Below are 21,639 nucleotides of genomic sequence, written 5' to 3'. Positions count from 1 at the left end.
CAGTTATGGGAAATAGTCTTCCTTATGACAGTGTGAGAATGCTCTTCCTTTAGAATCATCCCATCTCTCCTCAAGTGTCAGTGTTCTTTCGCACTTTTACTATCATATTTAGGACAATCTTCACCTATGATTTCTTAAGTGTGGAAAATGATCTCTTTCCAAGCACAGTTTCTTGTGCATCTTGTAAACTGTTAATGCCATTAGATCTATAGTTCCCGCCATTCTGGGTGCACATTAGACAGTGGAATTTGAACTTTGGTTAGATATATTTTTGTATTCGTGCATGCTTGAATTTCATTTAAAAAAATGATAGGTAGTGAGTGCTAATCCTTTTTCATTCGCTGCCTTTTTCTCCCAAAGAGCATGTTTGACCCTAGTTGATATAAAGGAATGCCTTCCAAGTTAGTCTTATTTGTACACCAGGTGGTCTCTGTTCAGTTCCTCTGTGCTTTTTATCAATGCCATGTTTGAAAAGATAATTACTCATGATGGCCATTGTCAAAATTGAATAGTGTCTCCATATCATGCTGCCAGTCTGAGAGATGCTATGAAAGTGCATGCATTAACTTATGGTGATAAACCTCCATTTTTAAAAAAAATTCTGCGCTTTCATTAGAATTTTATGTCTTTCTTTCCCGTGTGTTTCTTGTCAACATCACCGGCTAGCACGAGGCTTGTAATCACGGGCACAAGAAGGTGGTGGAGCTATTGCTACAGCACAGGGCATTGGTGAACACTACTGGGTATCAGAATGACTCACCGCTTCATGATGCTGCCAGGAATGGGCATGTGAGCATTGTTCAGCTGTTGCTCTCACATGGAGCCTCCCGGGATGCAGTGTGAGTAAATGTGTAATGTTATTTTGTAATTGACTACTTTATTTCCAAGTTGATGTTACTGGTGAAAGTCCAGGATGTAACACTGAGTAAATTTGAACTAAAGCTCTTAATATAATACATATGTTTTTTTCAGTGGGAGTTTCTTTTTGTGTTCAATTACACAAAACCCTTACCTTCCCCTTTCTAACTTGGATGTTATCTTTTTTGCTTAGGCTTCAGGATTGTCTTAAGCTTTTCTTTATGAAGTTTGGAACAAATCACGAAGTTTGAGCTTTTAAAAAAATAGTTAAAAAAACAAAAAACAAACAAAAAAACTTGAGTGCATAATGGAAATTATTACTGATATTTTTAAAAATTACTTCCATTTTAGCTATGTATATTTCCGGTGGGTTTGCTCCATTGATACGCAAACATCTGGAGTTGTAAAGTGACTGATACTGACTCAAACACACAATAATTATTCAAGGATTTATCTTTCTGATTGTCATCACATCAGTTGAATGAGATGCTGGGTTGGTCATGTCATGCTACAGTGTCAGTAGCATTGCTATTTGTATCAGCAGCTACTGTATAAAATCTGGAATCTGGTACCATGCATGTTGTCAGTAAATGGCATGTGCACATTATGTGCTTGTAGTATGTAGCCTTGTTCATATCTGACTTGTTTGCTGAAGTATGTACCTCCTTGGCCATAGTGTGAAGTGGGGATAAGGAAGCTTTAGTAAATTAGCTAGCTTCAAATGTTGTAAACATATTGAAGTTCTGTTACAAAATAGAGGTATTCAATCAGAAAATACTTCTAGCTTACATGAAATGTGTCAGAATATAAAAATAAATCAGAAAAGTAAAAAGGGAATCCTTCCCTTGGCCCGGGCAGCATATTTAAAAAAAAAAAAAATAGGATAATACATCTCCTTCTTAAGGTGTCAGCTTTCCAAGATAAAATGTTCACCAGTTGGGTATTGGTAGCTGCCTGCATGGTTTTTACAACTTTCCTGGGTTTCTGAAAATATTACACAAACAACCAATTTTGGTATAAATCTTTTTAATAGCAGCTAAAAGACTGGAAAAATTGTACAGTAGAACTTTAAATGGGCAATACTAGAATTTTCAGGTCTCTCTTCTTATTAGCCCGCCATTTCTGCTAGATTTGCTATCAGAAACTGAAATGAAGCTGAGAGAATTTTTTTTTTTTTTTTTTTCAGTTAGCCATACTGGCAAATATATGACCACCTTTGGTCAAAAAGTCTCGCACACATTTCAAGTAAAGAAAACAGATTGAAGTCCAGTTCCATTCAAAATGTGAACTGACAAGACAGAGTTTAATGTGGATATAAGCAGTATTCTAATATTTATTGTAGCAACAATAATATCTGAAACAGTGTGATACGGAGTATCCAAGACTACATCCCCTCCAAAATCAGATATGTTTTAGGAGACTAGCTACAGGTGGTATCAGCATATTGCCATTAGTGGTAAAGAAAAGGGCTCTGTTTGAATTTTTAAATGGGCAGTGTTAATAATGGGGAGGCACTATGACTTCAGAATTTGCGGGACGTACAAATTCATTTATAGTTTAAGTGGTTTTACAAATAGGTACCTAGCAAGAATTTTTAAACGTACCTTGCCAAAGGCTTCTGTAAAGCGAGTGATGTCTGAGAATAATGATAATGCTAGATAATTCTCATGGAGTAATTTCTATTGTGATTTATTCAATCTTTATTAAAATTTTCTGGGTACAAATTTAGCATTCTTTGTGTTTCATCTCTTGCAAATGCACCTGCAAGTGACATGGCAAGTGTTTAGTGTTTTGCCACTTGGTAAGTTGTACAAAAAGATTTAATTTTCCTGATCTTATATAGTCCTCTTGTATCTGTTGCTGAGATGCTATTGTGTAACACACTACTGTAGTAGTTGCGGAATTACATCAAAGATCTTTTCTTCCCATTTGGTAAAAGCAATTTGTCCTCTTACTCCAGTTGATGAAGTTACTCCCATGTTGTAACATATAGAAGAATGCCACCCCATCTATGATGTGTAATAGCACATTGTAAGAGCTAGGTATTTTTCGTCCGTAAATCCCAACACACTTTGCAAACGAGGCAAGTATTATTAGTACTATTTTACAGGTGTGGAAACTGAGGCACAGAGAAAAGCTGACATTAAAGTGTAAATAAAACTTCTATGTTGTAGAGATACTTCCCTCATAATGCTTGCTCTTACTCCTCGTGCGACAGCGCCCCACGATGAGACTCCTGCAGTTCCCTGTGCCTCACAGCTCTTCATTCTTCTCTTCACCATCCCTTGCTTCAATTTATTTTCAGTGAAAGCATGACATAACATGACGTCACATAAATTCTGACTCTTCTAATTGCCTTTGTAGCAATAGTTGTGACCAAGCTGGTAGTATAGAGGTTCAAAGCTCCTTATTGATCAAGGCAGGATGGTTTCTTAACACTGAATTGAAAATCCCATTGTCTTTCAGGCTATTTATATACACATCTGTCATGGGATTTCTGTCACTATCAGCCAGGTTTTTGAAAGGGTAGAGTTTGAGTAGTACTGAGTTTTGAGCAAGGTCTGAAGATTTACTAGCTGCTTAAGAGTCTGCTAGGAGGATGCGCAACTTTAAATGGAAGAAGTCTGTGGTCTTTGCCTGTACTGCTCAAACTGCTTTGCTGTTTTCTTCATCTCAGTTCATCTGGCTAATATTCCAGTTTTCTACTAATTTTTGTTCATCCCCATCTCCCCAGGCTCCTGAGGAGCTTAAAACTTCCTATTAAAGAGAGCCCTCTTTGACATGCGATTAAGTGGTTCTTAATTAGCTGATTAAAGCTTTTAGAGCCACATAAAAGCCTGAATAGTCACCAGTTTTTCCTGTATCTCTCTTAACCCACTAAATTTTGTCAACATGTTAAATGTGTTCAAACCGTATTTAGACCCCCGTATAAATACATTCATCATTAAGGAAAATGTGGCTTTTGCAGTCAAACACTTTTATTTTTACTGCAGAATTATCTAAACCAATATTCTCTTTTTAACAGTGTGCCTTAGTAATTTGGGGTGTTTGTGTGTTGGAATTAAAATTGAGTTGATTTTAGGGTATTTCTACTTTTGCGAGCTGGAGCTTGAGAAGACATACCTGCACTAGCTTTGATTGAGCTAGTACAGTAAGAATAGAGTGCAGCCATTGGGGCACAAGTGATTTGTACCTGGCATTTTGGGCAGGCACATATTTGGGGTGGCTAGCTCCTGCCAGTGCTTGCGATACTATGACAATGCTGTTTAACTCACTAGCTTGAACAGAGCTAGTGCGGGTATGTCTTCTCCCACTCAAAGTGTAGACATAACCTTAGAGTGCTAGTTTGAAATAGTTCTATATTACACTTTGTAAAAAGTGTACTATAAAATATAGTAACCTAGTTTAATGCTGCTTTTTAGGTATTTAGTATCTAATTTACTGTAGTGCCTAGAGGTCCCAACTGAGATGAGACCCATTGTGTTAAATGCTGTACATATACATGGTAAGACCTGAAATCTTATGCTTTATCTGCCCTGTCTGTTTAGATTGTAAAAGAGGAAGTCCTTTTATCCCCATTTGACAGATGGAGAACCGAGGCAAAGACTTGTATATAGAGAGTCTTTGTGAATTTTTTAAATTTTACTTTTCAAACACCTTTAAACAGACATCTGATATACTGTATAAGTAAACTTCACATCCAGTAAATCTCATCTCAAAGATACTGTCAGATTTTTATCTCTATGATTTAAGTATAGGAAATAGCTTTGCTATAAGAGGGAGTGTGTGTACATATTTTGTAGGATGAGAATACAGATCAGAATTGTTTTTATTTTCCAGAAGACAAATCCTAGGATTTCAATTTTCCTTGGCAATACTTTTTTGGAAATCTGCAAGATTAAGCAGTTGGGGCATTTTCTTTGCTGTTCAATTTTTTTCTGACTAAGAAAGATGCGAACTGCAAATGGAAAATATTATATGGACCAGTGGACCTATTAATTGCCCGGTTGGTCTAGTTAGTTTTTTAAGTTAATCTCCTACACATTTATGTTTTCATGTGCTTGTTCTCTTGAGTTCTGTCTTTTTTTCCTTGCTTCACAGCAAGCCAAGTGACTTGAAAAATTAGATCTGTGCATTTGCAATTTCACATAAATGCTTTCACTCAAATGGGCTATCTTGCCAGTTCCTCATGCACAATAAGTTTTTAGCATTAGTAAAAATTGTCTCATTGCCTTATTTCTTTTAGGTGTGTTTTAGCCTTCATCCAGTGGGTGCAAGTTTGAGTCTGAACAACCCCAGGCAAATGGGAATATTTATTTAGAGTAGACGTGTCTCTAGGCGCAGATGTGAGCAAGCTATGGGCATATACTGCTCCACCTCATGAGTCTCCCAGATCATATTGTGCCTCAGATACTCCTCAGACACAATTCCTTCCTTGCTTCCCCCTTCCTTGAGTGCTGCTGGAGGTATGTAGCCCTATACCAGCAGCAAATCATAACCCTTCCCACTCCCAACCCAGCTTAGTTAACGCTGGCTGGTGCATTGGGGAGCAGAGCCAAGGCTCTACTCACTCCTCATCCACCTACTTCCAGGGGGAATAAACAGGCCTGTTTGGTTGTGTACTCCCAGAGCCAAAGTCTATACAGCCAATGCCATGGTGTAAGAAGAGGGTTCTTACTGTTCACCATGTAGCCCAAGTATGGACGTGAATGAGTTACCCACAAGTGATTAGGGTTAAATGATAAAAATGTAGCATTGAGGAGCTGATCTTTCTTTTTCCAAGAAGGTTCGAAAAGCAGGGGAAAAAATGATTTACATTGGCCTGCTGAATAATAATATCATGGCTAGAGGTGTTAAAATGAGGCATTTAGAACATGTATTATTTATGTCGGATATACATGTGGATACAAAAATTTTGCATTTGATTGCCTAAATTGGAGACTACAAACCAAAAATCAGCCTTCTCAATGCTTTTGAAGTGCTCCTTAATTCTACATGTATATCTGCCTTATCAGATATTCTTTCCTTTTCTCTGATTCCTTATTTCCTGACTAGCAGGTTGTCCTCTCCCCTCACTACACTTTGCTATATCGTTACTGTTACCTCATATGCTGGAATTATATCTGTAGGCTTGGCAAAATTTGATGTTGATTTTTTAAAATTTCAATGGATATTATCAATGTTTGTTTTAAAGCACTTTTTTCTCTTTTTATTGATTTAAAGTTGTCATAAACAGATAGTTAAGGGTTAAGGTCTGTTTTACCTGTAAAGGGTTAACATGTAGTACCTGGTGACCACCTGACCAAAGGACCAATCAGAGATGAGATAATTTCAAATCTCTGTGGAGGGAAGCCTTTGTCTGTGTGAGAACTGGTTTTGGATTTAACAGAGGACAGTCATGTCCCCAAGTTCTCCTGGAGTAGTTTCTACTAATTAATAGTGAGTATTAATTAGAAAGGCGAATTAGTCTTATGATTTGATTTCTATATTGGCAATTGTGTGTTTGCTAAAGGAAATGCTTTATTCCTGTTTGCTGATATTGCTTTTACTGAGAAAAGGGGGAGAGGGGATTCTCTCCAGAGATTGATAAGGTTATACCCTATGAGTGTCCAGCTTGGGCTCATAGTGATTCTGTATTTTTCTTTTTATTCTTTAATAAATTCTTTTCTTTTCTTTGGACTTGGTTAATTCCTTCCCTTGGGGAAATTCAGGGGAAGGGGAGGGGGAAGTGGGCTGCTTCCCTGTGTGTGTGAGATTCAAGGCGTTTGAATCCAGGCACCTCTGTCTCCAGAGCAGGCTGGAGAGAGGGAGGAGGGGGGAGGTTCCTCCTCTGTGAATTGATCTGTGTTCCCAAGGGGGGAAACAGGGGTGTCCCGGCCCACGGAATTGACCGGGTGGTGGCAGCCGAAGGGGAGACCTACCCTAGGATTTTGGGGTGGGGGGAAGACATGCGGGTCCTCACTTTGAAACCGCCCAGTTTCAAGTGAGGGTAGACTCCTGACAAAAGTTTTCACAGTTGTGGGAAATGATAGGGGTCAGACAAAATTATTTAATGACAGTAGATGTTGAGATTCAGAAAATGAAAGCTTTATTACTCTTAAAACACAAATTGTCAGCACCACATGCCAGAGTATACAAAGTAAATATCCTTAAATCAAACTCAAAGGCGTTCTCAAGCAGCATTTTTCTTCGTTTGCCTATCTGTAAATTTCAATTATTATCAGTGGAAATTTTTTGTTTTGTTATGTACAGTGAAATCAACATTTAACGATTTTTAAAAAAATTGAATCTTTCCAAGCCTCGGTCTCCATGACAGAGAAATATTCTCAGTCCCTGTTGTGCACTACCCCGAGGCTGAGCACTTGTTTAACTTGAGGCCAATATCAAGCTCCACCTGCTGTGGTCAGCCATGTCACCATCATCCCTCAATAACAAACATCCTGGAAATGTTACATGAATATCCCGTTCGACTGACAGCAGCCAATGGACTCCCAATGGCCAAGAGTTTAGTAGTGTCGCCCCATCAAACTCTAATGCTAAAGGTCATCAGCTGCTGTTGAAGAGCTCTTTGATTTTGTGGTCCCACAAAATCCAGCACTGAAGGTCCTGAGGGGTCAGCTGCACTATCCTATGCAGCCTCACTCTTCGTATTGGTTTAAGCATCAGGTTTAAGGTGCCTTCGAGGGTCTCTGTTCTCCAGCACAGTGATCCTTCCAGTATTAAATTTAGGTTCTCTTTAGCGTTGAGTGTTTTCACCATCCGTCAGTACTTAGATAAGTAGCTGATAGACTTTTTGCCTCAAAGGATACATCTGGCTTTTGTAGACCTAAATTAACCTTGAAAAGTGCACTTTCATTCATTCATTCAAGAAGAGGCATTATTGGAGCACTTCTGGACTCTGGATTAGCAAGAGCAGTACATCTATCTTATCTAAAAAAGATAGAATCCTGAAGTTAGAGGCTCCATCAACAAAGAATAAGAGGCTAAAGTTAAGGTTGAGGAGCCCTTTAGGCTTTAGTTAAGGTCGAGGAGCCCTTTGTTTAAAAGGAGACTCTTCTACGTACTCTAAACTTGGCATGCTTACATGGATCACCTCAAAATGTGGTATGCCTTGGTGAGGGTGATCTACATTTGGAATTATTTGAGCAAAAGGTCCCCAGTATACAGGCTCTTGCCCTCTCATCCCCCAAAAAGCTTTTCTCAGGGTTGATTTTACATACACCTTTTTCTGTGCACACCCAGGGGTGCCTAAGGGGTTTCAGTCACTCAGCACTTACCCCAGTTAGTGCATGGCAACCACTGACCTCTTGGGAAGGCAACACTGAAGATGTTGTTCAACAAAGTGTTAGGTTTGAGACTAAGGTTTATGCACCAAACTGATCGTACTGCACACATGTAGACAAAGTATGCAAGAGGGTTGCTCCCCAGCCCATTTTCACATGACCTGGGTGGGTCAAGGGGCTGTGCTGTGGCCATTGAACCATAGTAACATCCAAGCATTATATGTTCAGAACCCATCCTTGGGAGAAATCTGAAAATGAAATGTCTGCATGTTGCTACAATTAGCCTTTGTCAAAGGGTTGGTTTTTGTTTTGGGAGGAAGTGGGCAGGGAAATGTAATCTGAATACAGCAGAAAATTCAGAAATTCCTCAAGGTATATTCAAAAAGAAAATAAATTACACATGCAAATACTTGCTGGGGGAAGGGGAGAAGAGTGGAGTGCATAGGATGGGCTGTGGGGCATAGGTCAAGGGATGGGACACTGGGAGTTGGTGTCAGGGTGAGTAGAAGGTATTAGGGAGGTGGGGAGCTGTCAAGCCCCCATTCCCTCCTGTGTCTGTGCTAGGGTCATAGAATATCAGGGTTGGAAGGGACCTCAGGAGGTCATCTAGTCCACCCCCCTGCTCAAAGCAGGACCAATCCCCAGACAGATTTTTATCCCAGTTCCCTAAATGCCCCCCTCAAGGATTGAACTCACAACCCTCGGTTTAGCAGGCCAATGCTCAAACCACTGAGCTATCCCTCCCCCCACTGAAGTGGGTCTGAGACCCTCTTCTTGCTCCCCATGTGTGTGCCAGGATCTTGGGAGGCCCTGAAGGTAACACAGATTTAAACCGTAGAGTACCAGGAAATACAAAGTTAAGGTACACCCCATCCCTGTGTGGAGTCGGGGAGCTGTTGGGGATGGAGTGGTGTGGAGAGAAGGTGGACTGAGCAGGCCAAGGGTTTGGAAGAGGAGCCTTGACCAAAGCAGGAGCATAAGGAGTCTTGGGTGGGGGAAGCATAAGAGGTTTGCAGGGCTCCATGTACAGCTTGGGCTACAAAAATCAAGGAAGCGGGCAACCCTCCAATAATCTGCCTGAGGTGTATGCAGCAGCAGGGTGTGCCAGACTTGTTATGTTCTAATAGCTTCTGAAGTGCTACGACTTAATGGGTCAGGAATGGGAGGGTGAGCTGGGAATGGTGGTAGGGGAGCCTGTATGTTGTGGGAGACGGGGAGTGGAAAAGGAGAGAGAGAGACACGAGTCTTTGCTCATGTGCTTAGTTACTATATCTGCCATGTAATGAAACTATCAAATTCTTGATTTCTCTCACTGTCCCTGTTAGCAACTATACATGCAAAACATTTCAAAGCATGACCATTATCCCTACTCTACTATAGCAAAGTCTATAGACGGGGGTATTTACAATTTCACATAACCGTGTTGGGCCTAGTGAGAGAAAAGTGGACTGGGACTCAGAAAACCAGGGCTCTGTTCCCAACTCTTACTGACCTGCAAGGTGACCTTGGCCTAGTTGCATCACCTCTCAGTGCCTCAGGTTTCCCATCTGTACCTTGAGGATAACGATGTTTCCCTCTTTGGTAAAGTGCTTGAGATAATTCACTGACACAAACCCCTCGTTAATGCAGATTTAAGGTTGTAATCTGTGCCCTTCCGGAGCGTTGAGTTCAGCAAAACTCAAACTTGTGATAACCAGGTAATGAAGAGTTCAGCTATGCGTCCATGCGAACTTACCTGTGCCCGCTTTGAACAATGCCGCTGTGCGCTCAGAACATCCGTACTCACACTCTGGCTTTGCACTGTACAAGAGCCACCCACACCTGCCCTACTTCACTGTAGCCTGCTCCACAGAAAACATCTGCTAAATTTTACAGCCTCTTCAGCCCCTTCACTATTATACACAAGTTGCCACCTTACACGATCCTTTCACTTACCCTTCACTAAATTCACAGACCACACTCATATCCCAACCTAACTTCTGACATTTCCCATCCATGGCCAGAAGACCCAGGTCCTGCTGCTGACACAACCTACACAAGGCAATGCTGAAATGAGGCTTACTGGCTCTCTCAAGATACATGTGCACCTCTTTCTTTTGATCTCTCACACGCAAGTCAGGGAGAAGGGCTCACACACCCCTTGGAGAGGCCTGGCCTTTAGATCGCCTCATATCACAATCACAGCTCTGCTAAACTGCTCCAGCTAATCCCTCCGCTGTTCAGTACGGTTACACCTAACAGAGTAAATGCAGCTGGAGTGCAAGCAAATAATTCCCAGAAGCTATTGCCAACTCTAGGGAGAGAGAATTAAGATTGCATGGAGATGTACCTTAACTCTGTTTCCTGGTTTTCAGAAGGTTGAGTTTTGCTGAATTCTATGTTCTGGAAAGGCACAAGATGCCATTGGGCAATCTTAACTCTATTAATTACTATTTTTTGTCAATGAATATAATTAATGTCAGTCAGCATGGTTTCATGGAAGATAGCTCTTGTAATCCTGTCCAAAAAAAGACAACGGGTTTGTTTTACAGGTCTAGTTGATGAAGGCAACTGTGTTGATATAGTATACTTGGATTTCTCCCAGGCTTTTACTTGCGACCACATGACTTTTTTTTTTTTAAGTGGATTATATAGAATTAACAGAACACACGCTAGATGGATTAAAAACTGGATCATAGACAGATCTCAAAATGTAGTTTGAGCAGGGCTGTTTCCAGCAGGGTCCCCAAAGAATCAGTTCTTGGTCCTACTCTGTTAAATATTTTTATTAGTGATCTAGACAATGATATAAAATCTTAGCTGGTGAAGTTTGTAGATGACACAGATTGGTGGGACAGGTTACTGTTGTAGAGCAATCTGAATCACGTGGCTAAATAGTCACAATCCCAACAATGTGTTCTAATACAGTCTAATCAAGGTAATAGATCTGGGAATTAAGAACACAGGTTATCTACAGCAGTGGTTCTTCCGGGGGGGTACATCAACTCACCTAGATATTTGCCTAGTTTTACAACAAGCTACATAAACAGCACCAGCGAAGTCTGTACAAAGAAAATTTCATACGACTTGTTTATACTACTTTATATACTATACACTGACATGTAAGTAGAATATTTATATTTCAATTGATTTATTTTATAATTATATGGTAAAAACGAGAACATAAGCAGTTTTTCAGTAATAGTGTGCTGTGATAGTTTTGTATTTTTAGGTCTGATTTTGTAAGCAATTAATTTTTAATTGAGGTGAAACTTGGGGGTACACAAAACAAATCAGACTCCTGAAGTAGTGTTGAAAGGTTGAGAACCACACATCTGCAGGATGAGAGATTGTCTTGGACTGTCTTGGAAAGCGGTAACTTAGAGGGATTTAGGGCTCATTGATGATCGACTCAATGTGCTCTCTCAGTGCAATGCTGGGGCAAATAGATTTTATGGTAAGAAAACCCACAATACTTTCCTCTGAAGCATCAGATTGATCTAAACTAGAAATGGGACACCGGGCAGGGTGGACCACTTCTGAGGTAATACAGAGACTCCTTTCTAGATACCCGGCTGGTATATCTTGCTCACATGATTGGCAGAAACCTTGCCGGGGGTGGATAAGGTAGATGAGGTGTGGTTTGCCTACTCAGATCATCTGGGCATATCTCACCTAATTATTTCCTGCTGTTATAGGGGCCACAGGCTTTGGCACATTTAACAAAATCTACAGCCTATGTTTATTCAATGTTACAGTTGCACAATTAAAAGAAAAATATATCTCACAAAATAGTCAGGATGTGTAACATGGCCCAGTTGTGCATTTTCTAACATTATTGTACTTTGTTTGACTTTAACATTTACGCCAACATCCCTTATTTTTTGTCACCTTGCAATATCAAGCTTATGCAACGTATGCACTGGTAAAAGGTGAACTTAAAATGCTCTTTGAAACACAAAATTCCTAATTGTCATAAAACCCCAATTAAATACAATGTGAAGACTGAAAGAGTGCAAATGAAAACACTGTGTAATAAGGCATATAGTTGTTCTTTCACTTAATTGCCAAGACCTGAGTTGAAGCCCCCAGGATTCTTTTGCAATGATGAATGACATCACTATCACTATATGAAATAAAAAAACATACAAACTGATATAAATTAAACATTTTTAAAAGCTAGGTTCAGCCTTCTGGTGTAAAGATGATTTTAATACATATGCTAATATTTATTTCTCTTTTTGGATCTGTTTGAAGGAACCATCTTACAGCAGCTTGATTTAAATATGGCCCTAATTTAAAGAGAAGCCAACGCCTACCCTGATGATGCATGACAAAGCAGGAACAGCATGGTAGTATTTAATGGGCTCCCAGGACTAGGCTGAAGTATGACCAATTATCTTTTAATCTGTAGCATTTGTAATGCACCAGCTCCCAGCACATTAGAAATACAGGAGAGCTAGGGGCTGGCAATATTGTGAAAATAGGGTGTCTTAGCAAAAACCCGTCCAGAATCTTTGACCAGAGAGTCTCTCTGTTAGCAAGTTGTACATACTAAAGAGCAATGAAAAAAGAAGAGGTGCATTTAGGTTAGAATGATCATACAGCTTTGATTTCATTGTTTTTCTTGGTTAAGGTTAATAATACAAGGATCTTTCTTTTTATGCCGAATCATGTAACTATGCTGAGGTGCTTCCACGTATGGACTAAACTTGGATTTCCTCCTAGATACAGGCTTTACATGGCAACATATGGCTATCTTGAAAAGATAATGCTACAATATGACAGCTGTTTTTTTACCTCTTTAGCTCTGCTTTTTCTATTACTCTTTACCTTGTAACATGGCATAACTGAGTCACTTCATTCTCAGGGCCATGCTTCCCACCATGAGCTCTTACATTTCCTCTTAAGATCTAGGGCATGTAAGGTGGAAGGAAGAGGAACAGCTGTAGTAGCTATTATTCCTACAAAGGGTGAGGCAGGTACAGTGCCCCTGGGGAGTGCTAGTGAGACCAGGCTTGCTAACACTGGTTATTGTACCTGTTCCACAGCTGCAGGCTTTTTCTCCTCTAACTACTGTCCTGCAGCTATAAGGTGGTGTGGGGAAGAGGCAGATGTCACGGCCATACTCAGACATGCCCATGGTTCACTGCAGGTACAACTATCCAAATTATGGCTGGTGAATTATGTGGGGGAAAAGAGGTTTCCTGCGTGCCCCGTAGCATGACTAATAACCTTAATTTCTCTTTATGTTGGCAGATTTGTCACCTGTGACATACAATAGCAAACCGAATAAGAGAAACACCAAAATTTGAGTTGATGCCTATAATAGAAAGCAATTGTAGCTGGCTGCGGGAGCCTTATGCGCATGCGTGTTTTCTGTCACAGTGGTGGTCTTGTTAACAGACATCTTATAGTGCATCATATACATCAAAATATGACACTGTTCTGTTTGAATTGTGTTTGAATTCTGTTAGCTGGATGATTTGCTAATGGAATACCGAACGGGGAGAAAATAGCATTTACAATAAACCCTTGGTCTTGGTTTGATTAGTACTTCTGACCTACTACACTGAAAGTCTCTGTCTTTTATAGTCTGTAGTAGGATTTTTGTACCTAAACTATATATATTTTATACTTGCTAGCATATGTTGGTGAATTCAAGTGCAGACCTTGTGTGCCTGTTTTATCGGTATATTTGTTTGTATTTAACTTGTAATAATCTGTTAGAACTTTCCATTTGGAATCAACATGCTTTTTCTTCCCTGGTGGTGTGATTGCAATTAAACGTTACAAAGCCAAATTCTGGCTGTTGTGATAGATATCAGTGTATGAGCAGCAAAACATTTAACAAGGGCTGTGGTTTATTTAACCTATCATTCGGTTGTAAACTCTCTTACTTTGCATGTTGAATGTAGCAGCTTGTGATTCTGAATCCAGCTGCCTTTGACGCAATTCTTGAATCTTTTCTGTGTTTTTCTTAGCTGAAATTGCATATTAGTAAGAAGGTGGAAAAACTCTCCAGCTAATGCATCCAGTTAGTTAAGAATCAAGTCACACATTTTATTTACTTAAACCATCTGTGCTTGTTTTACCAGTAATATATTCGGTCTGCGCCCTGTGGACTACGCAGAAACTGCAAAGATGAAGTCTGTGCTAATGCTACCAGTGAAGAACGAATCATATTCATTTAGTCAATGCTCAGAAGTAAGTGTTTCTAAAAATCAAATCCATCTTGTAAGCCCTGAACACTTTGGACCTAGGGTAACTAGGGCATCTGGCTTTACAGACAGGTTAAAAATGGGCAGGGAAAAATAGTACCAGTCAAATTGGTAAAACTTTCCAACATTCCCAAGAAGACTTCTGTAACAAAAATGATATATCCAGAATGGAGTCTGAAGATTTTTATATGCAAGACTCTGGGGTTATCTCCATAACTCAGAATGGTTCCCAAAATATTGACAAACTTTATTCCACATCTTGTGTTGTCCGCCTCTGTTGTTGTATACGCACATCCAGTAAAAAGATGCACCTATTCTTTGCTCTAAATGCTTTTACATACTGGAATAGCCTATTATATTTTTTAAGTATCTCCGTTCACCCAGTAATTAAGATGCTTTCAACTGCTGGGTTATTACACCTCTTTACAGTCTTCTGCCAGAGACCTCTCAGTTTCTCGCAGCTGGAGAAAACAAATTGGCCTCACAGTGAGCCTTAACAATCACAAATGTAAGACTGTGCATGGGCGGTGGTCTTATTTACACAAATGCCCCTTTTCCCTGCTAGAGGAATATATAGAGGCTTTGGTGTAAATGAAAATCAGACCTTACATACGTAGTTCTCTATGTACCCATAAAATGTAATCAAAATATTTACTTTTCATTGTTTAGAATGCCCTGCAAGACCTTTGGGGGTGGTGCCTCTTTGGACAAACTGACTTTGTGGCTGTCATTGATATTGTCTTTGTAGAACAGTTTCAACTCTTAGTGCCTCATTACAGTAAAATTTGTGTACCATTTGTAAGCTAATGTACGAACATTTATTCATATGTTTTATGTCTTGTGTGCATACAGTGGAATCGCATCATAGGCACATTTAACTTACGCGTTTTTCACTATACGTGCTTGGCAAAACAAAAACAAAGAGAAAAATAACAATTTAAATACTGTACCTGTAGCGTGGGCGATTCCGCCCGTCATTCCACTCAACGAGCGTTTGACTATACGTGATTTTCGCCTTATGCGCTGACTTCAGAACCTAACCCCCGTGTAAGATGCAACTCCCCTGTATATAAAAACATATCATGGTAGCACACAGAGGACCCGGGGGGGTCGGTGCGGGGAGGAGCTGTGTTGTGCTAGGCACTATAAACTAAGGGTGATTTTAAAATCTTTACCCTTTAACGCCCCAGTTTAAACCATTCAGAACACATTGCTTTAAAATGTTCTTCAGTTGATTAATGCTCAGTAATTGCTATTAGTAGGGCGGAAAAATCGGTTCTCTAAATTTGAAAGTATCAGCTTTCACTGTGTGGTGAGTTTCTTGTCACATTACTGTGACCTGTGGAAGTTAGGCATGTACTGCAATTCCCAAACAGAACACGCTGCATCTTCATCAGTCCGTTTGCTGAAAGCGGTTACTGATTCCAAAAGGTCCCCAAGACCGAACTTTTAGTTAATTGAAAATTGCTTTGGTACGTTACATAAATTAAAGTATCTGCAATGCCTTCTAGAGCTAGTTTGTTACATATAGATTTATGTATGTGTCCTGTAAGATGCCATGAATTATTCATTTCAAAGGTTTATTCTTTATTAAATAGATTAGTTGTTTTCTTTAAGTTCCCAAACATTCAGTTTAGGAAGGACCTAGCACTTTTTCCTCTTGTCGTCACACAGCAAGCAAGCCCAGGCCGCCCTAGAGAAGGACCTGTTGCTCTACTGGGAAGCAGCCTCAATTCAGAGCAACAAAAATCACTGAGCAAACTCGCAGCAGTTCTGAAGGCTAGAAAATGTGTTGAGTTTAACAGCACAGGTAAGTAAGCCCACATTGGAATGTCTCTTAGATATGTTTTAATGCTCACTTTGTACAAGGGTTATATATTTTAGCTATCGAGATGTTTACTGCATAATGTTTTGTAGATTGAAATAAAACTTCAGGTTCCAAGAATGATATAGTATTTATGCCTCTAATAGGACTGAAGCAATATAAAGTTTCACATCTATTAGCCCACAGCCTATGGGTACTCTTTCTGAAGAGAGAGAAGCCTCTGCTGCAAGAGAAGATGTGAGCTTGCTGGCAGCAAAAATGAGTTGGTTAGAAACTTATCCTTTAAAAGGAACCAACCACCAGGATTCTAACTCTGAGTTCCCAGCTTTCTAGTGCAAGACAGGCAGAATTCACTAAACTCTTACAACTACATTGCTAGCAGGGTACCATGCCATTGAGGTGGTAGTGTAGCCCTCCTCAGCTTACCTGCTGCTCTTGGAACCTTCCACTCAGTTCCTTTTGGTGAAGGTGCTGCCTGCAGGAGCTCTGTGTGACTGTCAGTCACTGGCTTGGCTGTTTTCATCCTTGTCTTTGAACATCTGATATCCTTCTCCAATACCAGTCCTTCCCTTCTAGTTAGAACCATGAACAACATTTCTGTTTGTGGAGCTGTTTGCCTTGGGTGCTTGTTGCCTAGTGTCTTGTCTCTGGGTTTTTTTGGTTTTTTGGTTTTTCTGTTGCATTTCAGCACCAGTGTGGCTGGTGTTTTGCCACTTACTTTACACTTGGGCAGCAATTTTTGGGTAGCATATTGATGCCAGCCTTTGCTTCTGTGCTGGTGTTATGGACACTTAGCACCCTGTTATTGCTCCTGTCGTTCTGATGCCTCAGCACTATAGCTCTGTTTGCCATGCTTCGGCACCTGTCTTGGTGCTCCCGGGCTGGGGCCTGGGGAGTTCTGCACTTGTTCTGATTCCTCAGCTCCTTGCATTTCTGGCACTTTGCTGAATCTTTTCATCTTCTGTTTTTTTTCTTTTTTGTTTTTGCATCATTTCTGTTACATGACATCTAACAGCACATAAGGTAGCAAATATGGTTCTCTTCCTTGGACTTTACTTCAAGTCTGCACACCCAGGGAAACTCCTATCAATCTGCATGAAGCCAGCCTGGTAAACCTGCTGGCTTAGGACTCTGTTTTTGTCTTGTTTGTGTTGGTGCTACCTGCATTGGTGCAAATCGAGCTCCCCTCTCCTGAGCCCATCATTAGTGGGATGGCCTCATCAGAGTGCTTGAAACCACCACCTTCAAAGCTGAGGCCACAGTTGGGGCTCCTCTGTTTGGAGTCACTGGGTATCCAGGACTAGCTTCAGATACTTGGGCTGCTGAAAAGTAGTGGTGAGGAGGGCTCAAGAAGGAGCCAGCAGCATCTCAGCATGCTGTTGTTAAAGTCTCTAACTCCAGGCAGCTGATGTTACTCTCCTTTCTCATTTCAAAGGAGAAAAAAAATTCTTAACATTTTTGGTTGTGGCCCTAGAGTTGCTACCTGTTGCACTTTTACTTCTTTACTTGAGACATCTCTTGAGCTTTATTACACTTTTGGAGTGAGAATCCTACACAGGTGGTATCTTGAGAGAACGGCAACTTACTGATCTGCAAAAATAATGAGGAGTCCTTGTGAAACCTTAGAGACTAACACATTTATTTGGGCATAAGCTTTTGTGGGCTAGAATCCACTTCATCAGAAGCATGGAGTGGAAAATACAGTAGCAGGTATAAATACACAGCACATGTAAAGATGGGAGTTGCCTTACCAAGTGGGAGGTCAGTCTAACAAGACAATTCAATTAACAGTAGGATACCAAGGGAGGAAAAATCACTTTTGTAGTGGTAATGAGACTGGCCGATAGTATTGTGATGAGTTCTTTTACCTGCCATCTAGCCTCAGAGTTTCAAGTTCATCTTTACAAATGAATAGTTACATTTGTTGGGTGGTTTTTTTTGTTAAGGCATTCTCTTAATCCCTTTTATTGATCGGCTTATTCCTCTTGAGAGTTTTGCCACCCATGCAGTGTAGAACTGATTGAAAGATTCTCAGGCTGTGGTTAAACTGATCATGTGTAATGGAAATGCTTAGAAGGGGCCTAACTCATGCTCCACCTAACTACTGTTGCATGTAGGGCCTGAAAATCTCAAGCTGAGGAAATTCCACCAGTCTTGCATTAAGGTACTAACACCCAGTAGTGAGAATCCTATTGCAGTTATGCCTTTGGAGGAGAAGCAGGTTTATAGATCAGTAATGCTTCCTTCTCTTATAAACTACAAGGCTATACTTACAACAACTAAAAGGTGTCTTTTCACAGCAGATAGAAATGTTGTGGGTTTTCAGGTATAACACCCACTTGCACAAGTTTATAAAGAGAAGATTTTAATTGCAGCAAATGAAAACAGATTTTGAGTTTGGGGAAGAATGTCTGCTTATAAATGGGGAGGAAATAGTTTGTAAATTGAACGTGACTGGATTTGTAACAAGTCTTATAGATCTGGTTATTTTAGGTTTGTAGGCTTTCTTTACATGTGTAACTTTTTTTCCTCTAGTGACTCACGTCATTATCCCTGATGATCCAATGCGAAGTACTATCAAAGGGATGCTGGCCATTCTGGCTGGATGTTGGGTCCTGAAATTTGAGTGTAAGTATTGAAATAGATGGAATGTTTATTTTTCAAACAAATGTATAGTTTGACTTGAGGATTAATATTACCTGAGAACTTTCCATTCCTGTTTCAGAAACTTGCTTCAAATATGGATATTGGCTTAATCTAAACTATGGGGCTTTTAAAATTTTGAGTGGCAAGAATTTGATTAAATGTAATTACTCCATCTGTGGAAAATGTGTAATGCATTTTTGTTAATCAGATACCAGAGAGATAGTCATCCCCCAAATGTAAGGAGGGGATGAATTTGTTTACCGCTCAGCATATTAGCAATAGAGCTGGAATGTTCAAGGTAAATGTTCCGATGCATGTGTTTAGTATTAAGTTTAAACATTTTAAATGGCTGTCGAGAAGGGCTGATTTGGTATAGTAGAATAAGACTGCCTGATCGGGAGAAATGACAGGATGGCTAGTTACCAGCAAAACCCAGTCAAGCTTATGGCCTCATGCTTGTATTCCTTATGCTTTTCATAGCTCCCACAGAAGTCAATGGAAAATTTTGGTTGCTTTAGGGTTACGGGGTCAGTGTTTGTTAATAATGTATAAAGCAGTAGTTATACTATCTAATACACCTCTGCATTCAAGGACTTATATGTTCCATCTAACAAAACAGTAACTTAAATGAAAGGGCAGATGAACAAATATCTATATAGTATACAACTGAAGGCATTTTTTAAGTCTTCCCTTACACAGTTAATCAATAGTTATTTTACAGCATGTTCCTTTCTTAACAGTTGTTCTCTGTATATCTTGAGGGCTGACTTTATTAATTCCCCTTCTAATTTATTTCTCTAACACTTTGTTCTCTTCTTATATTGTGAAAGCCCTTCTTGTTCCCCTTGACTTCTCTGGGGCAGGAATCTAGACCCAGTCCTTTATTCTGGTGTGTTTTTAATTTATAATTAACTCATGTGCAGTTTGTCTATCAATGGAGAATTCATAGAGAGCTTTCTTCAAGTGGTTTCAGGAGTGTCTTGGATGATTAAACATTGGATATGAAAACTCATCTTTACTCAATAGGGACTCGTCAAATAACTTAGCTGCCTAAATTTTTCAAACGGACTATTGATTTTGGGTGCCCAGCTTAAAGGGGCCTGATTTTTTCCCAAAATGCTGAGCATGAGGCCCTTTTAAGGTGTCCCAAGTTGGGCAGCCAAAATCACTAGTCACTTTGGAAAACATGGGCCATCTGCTTCTAATGTCCATGTAACTTCCTAACATCCACTTGATTTCTTCTCTGTTCTTTTCAAATGGCACATTGGTTAAATTCCCCTTGGATACTTTTGATATTACTTAATTAAAACAGCTTACGTTCATCCCCCTTATCTATAGGTAATTCAAAAAGAAAAGTCTTCAAGAAGTCTTGGTACTGCGATCTGTCACAAGTATGAATAGCTTCTCATTGACTCCCCCTGACATGTTGATAAATGCCCAAACCTACAGGTTGATTTGGGTATCCAGGACTAGCTTCAGATACTTGGGCTGCTGAAAAGTAGTGGGGAATTGTGGGACAGTTATGGTATTCTGGCTGTCTAGCTGCTTAGAGGTTACACATGGGCAGGAAGATAAAACCTCTCTTTGGCTGTGGGTAACACTTTTCTGAGGGGTTAGGAGCCAGGCCTGGGTTTGCACAGAGTGCATATGGGGTGTCTTCAATAATTAGAATTCTGTTTCACTGAGAATATTTAAATCTAACGTTGCTGTGGTAGATCTTGACTTTATCAGAGCTATATACAGGCTGTTCAGGAGGCTTGCTAATTTTCCAGTTTAAGTATCCTCCTCTTCTCCATCTCAGTATTTTACTAGTCAAACAGTATAGAAACTAATACATAATGATGTCACCAGTACAGGATTATCTCTCTCTGCAATTGAGCACTAGGGAGAAGATGGATTTTTCTTGCAGAGGTGAGATGGAACATTTGTGAGAGAACTTAGTTGTTTTTTAACTTTAGAAGCGTAACAGAAAAAAGTAAATGCAGTCTGTACAGAAATCTTTATTCCATGGACACTTCTTTGTTTTCTGTTGAGCTTTATTTAATGTGGTGTTAAAGTACCGATTAGTATACTCCTGGGTGCTAATGCTTATACCTTAGTAAGCAACATACTTTTAAAAAGCAAGTGCTTCTCCTCCCTACTGGGAAATGTTAGTAATAACTCACAGAGTCTGATGCAGCTAAGTGCCTATCATTAACAACACCATTCCATCTGCTCCCACCAGTTTGTTGTTGGTCTTCTTCAGAGTCATTACAAGTTAAAGATTGTTATAACAAATAATTGGATGCCTGCTGATGAAACATTTGTCTAGGAAAAAGGGTTTTACTTTGCTCTGCTTTTCGTACTCTCTCCTTATTTATCATTGCTTTGGGGGCTTCTGTTTAGTAATTGGTTACATCCACTTAGATGAGACATTAAAAATAAACTTTTTAAAAGTGTGCCCTTACTCTGGTGTATTTCTCTTGACCCTGTATCTTTATCAAAGCCATTACAAATAAATTAGACATAAGAAATGTTCGTTTGCTTAAATTTTTAAGCCAGGAATTCAAACTTGGGGTCCACTTCTTTCTATTAACCCAGTGAGTTTTGATCCAGTATTTCACTTGTGAAAATATTCACATTGTGGCACATGTTAAAATTGTTCTCCAAGTATGTTCTTTAAATGAAATTTACATTTATGGCCTAGACAGTTTGTTCATGTCACAAAAGACACCTGCTTTATACTTTGCAAAAAAATATTTTAATAAAAATATGTATTTTTCTGTATGAACGCCTCCATTACAGCAGCTTTTCATATCTTTGTGTAATAAAAGCAATCTCCTTTCTC

General features: G+C 39.7%; 1 protein-coding gene across 1 annotated transcript in view; it reads left to right on the top strand.

Annotated features, from left to right (window-relative positions):
- The window catches only part of BARD1 (BRCA1 associated RING domain 1), a 66,975-nt gene that overhangs the window by 34,057 nt on the left and 11,279 nt on the right, over nt 1–21,639 (top strand). Inside the window, exons 6-9 of the mRNA XM_045032631.1 lie at nt 667–839; nt 14,219–14,327; nt 16,016–16,151; nt 18,702–18,794. Of these exons, the coding sequence (XP_044888566.1) occupies nt 667–839; nt 14,219–14,327; nt 16,016–16,151; nt 18,702–18,794 (511 nt within the window). The remainder of the gene's footprint in view (nt 1–666; nt 840–14,218; nt 14,328–16,015; nt 16,152–18,701; nt 18,795–21,639) is intronic.

Source organism: Mauremys mutica, chromosome 10, assembly GCF_020497125.1.
Source record: "Mauremys mutica isolate MM-2020 ecotype Southern chromosome 10, ASM2049712v1, whole genome shotgun sequence".
Classification (NCBI taxonomy): domain Eukaryota; kingdom Metazoa; phylum Chordata; order Testudines; family Geoemydidae; genus Mauremys; species Mauremys mutica.
The sequence above is the reverse complement of the archived record's forward strand: the minus strand, read 5'-3'. Positions and strand labels throughout refer to the sequence as shown.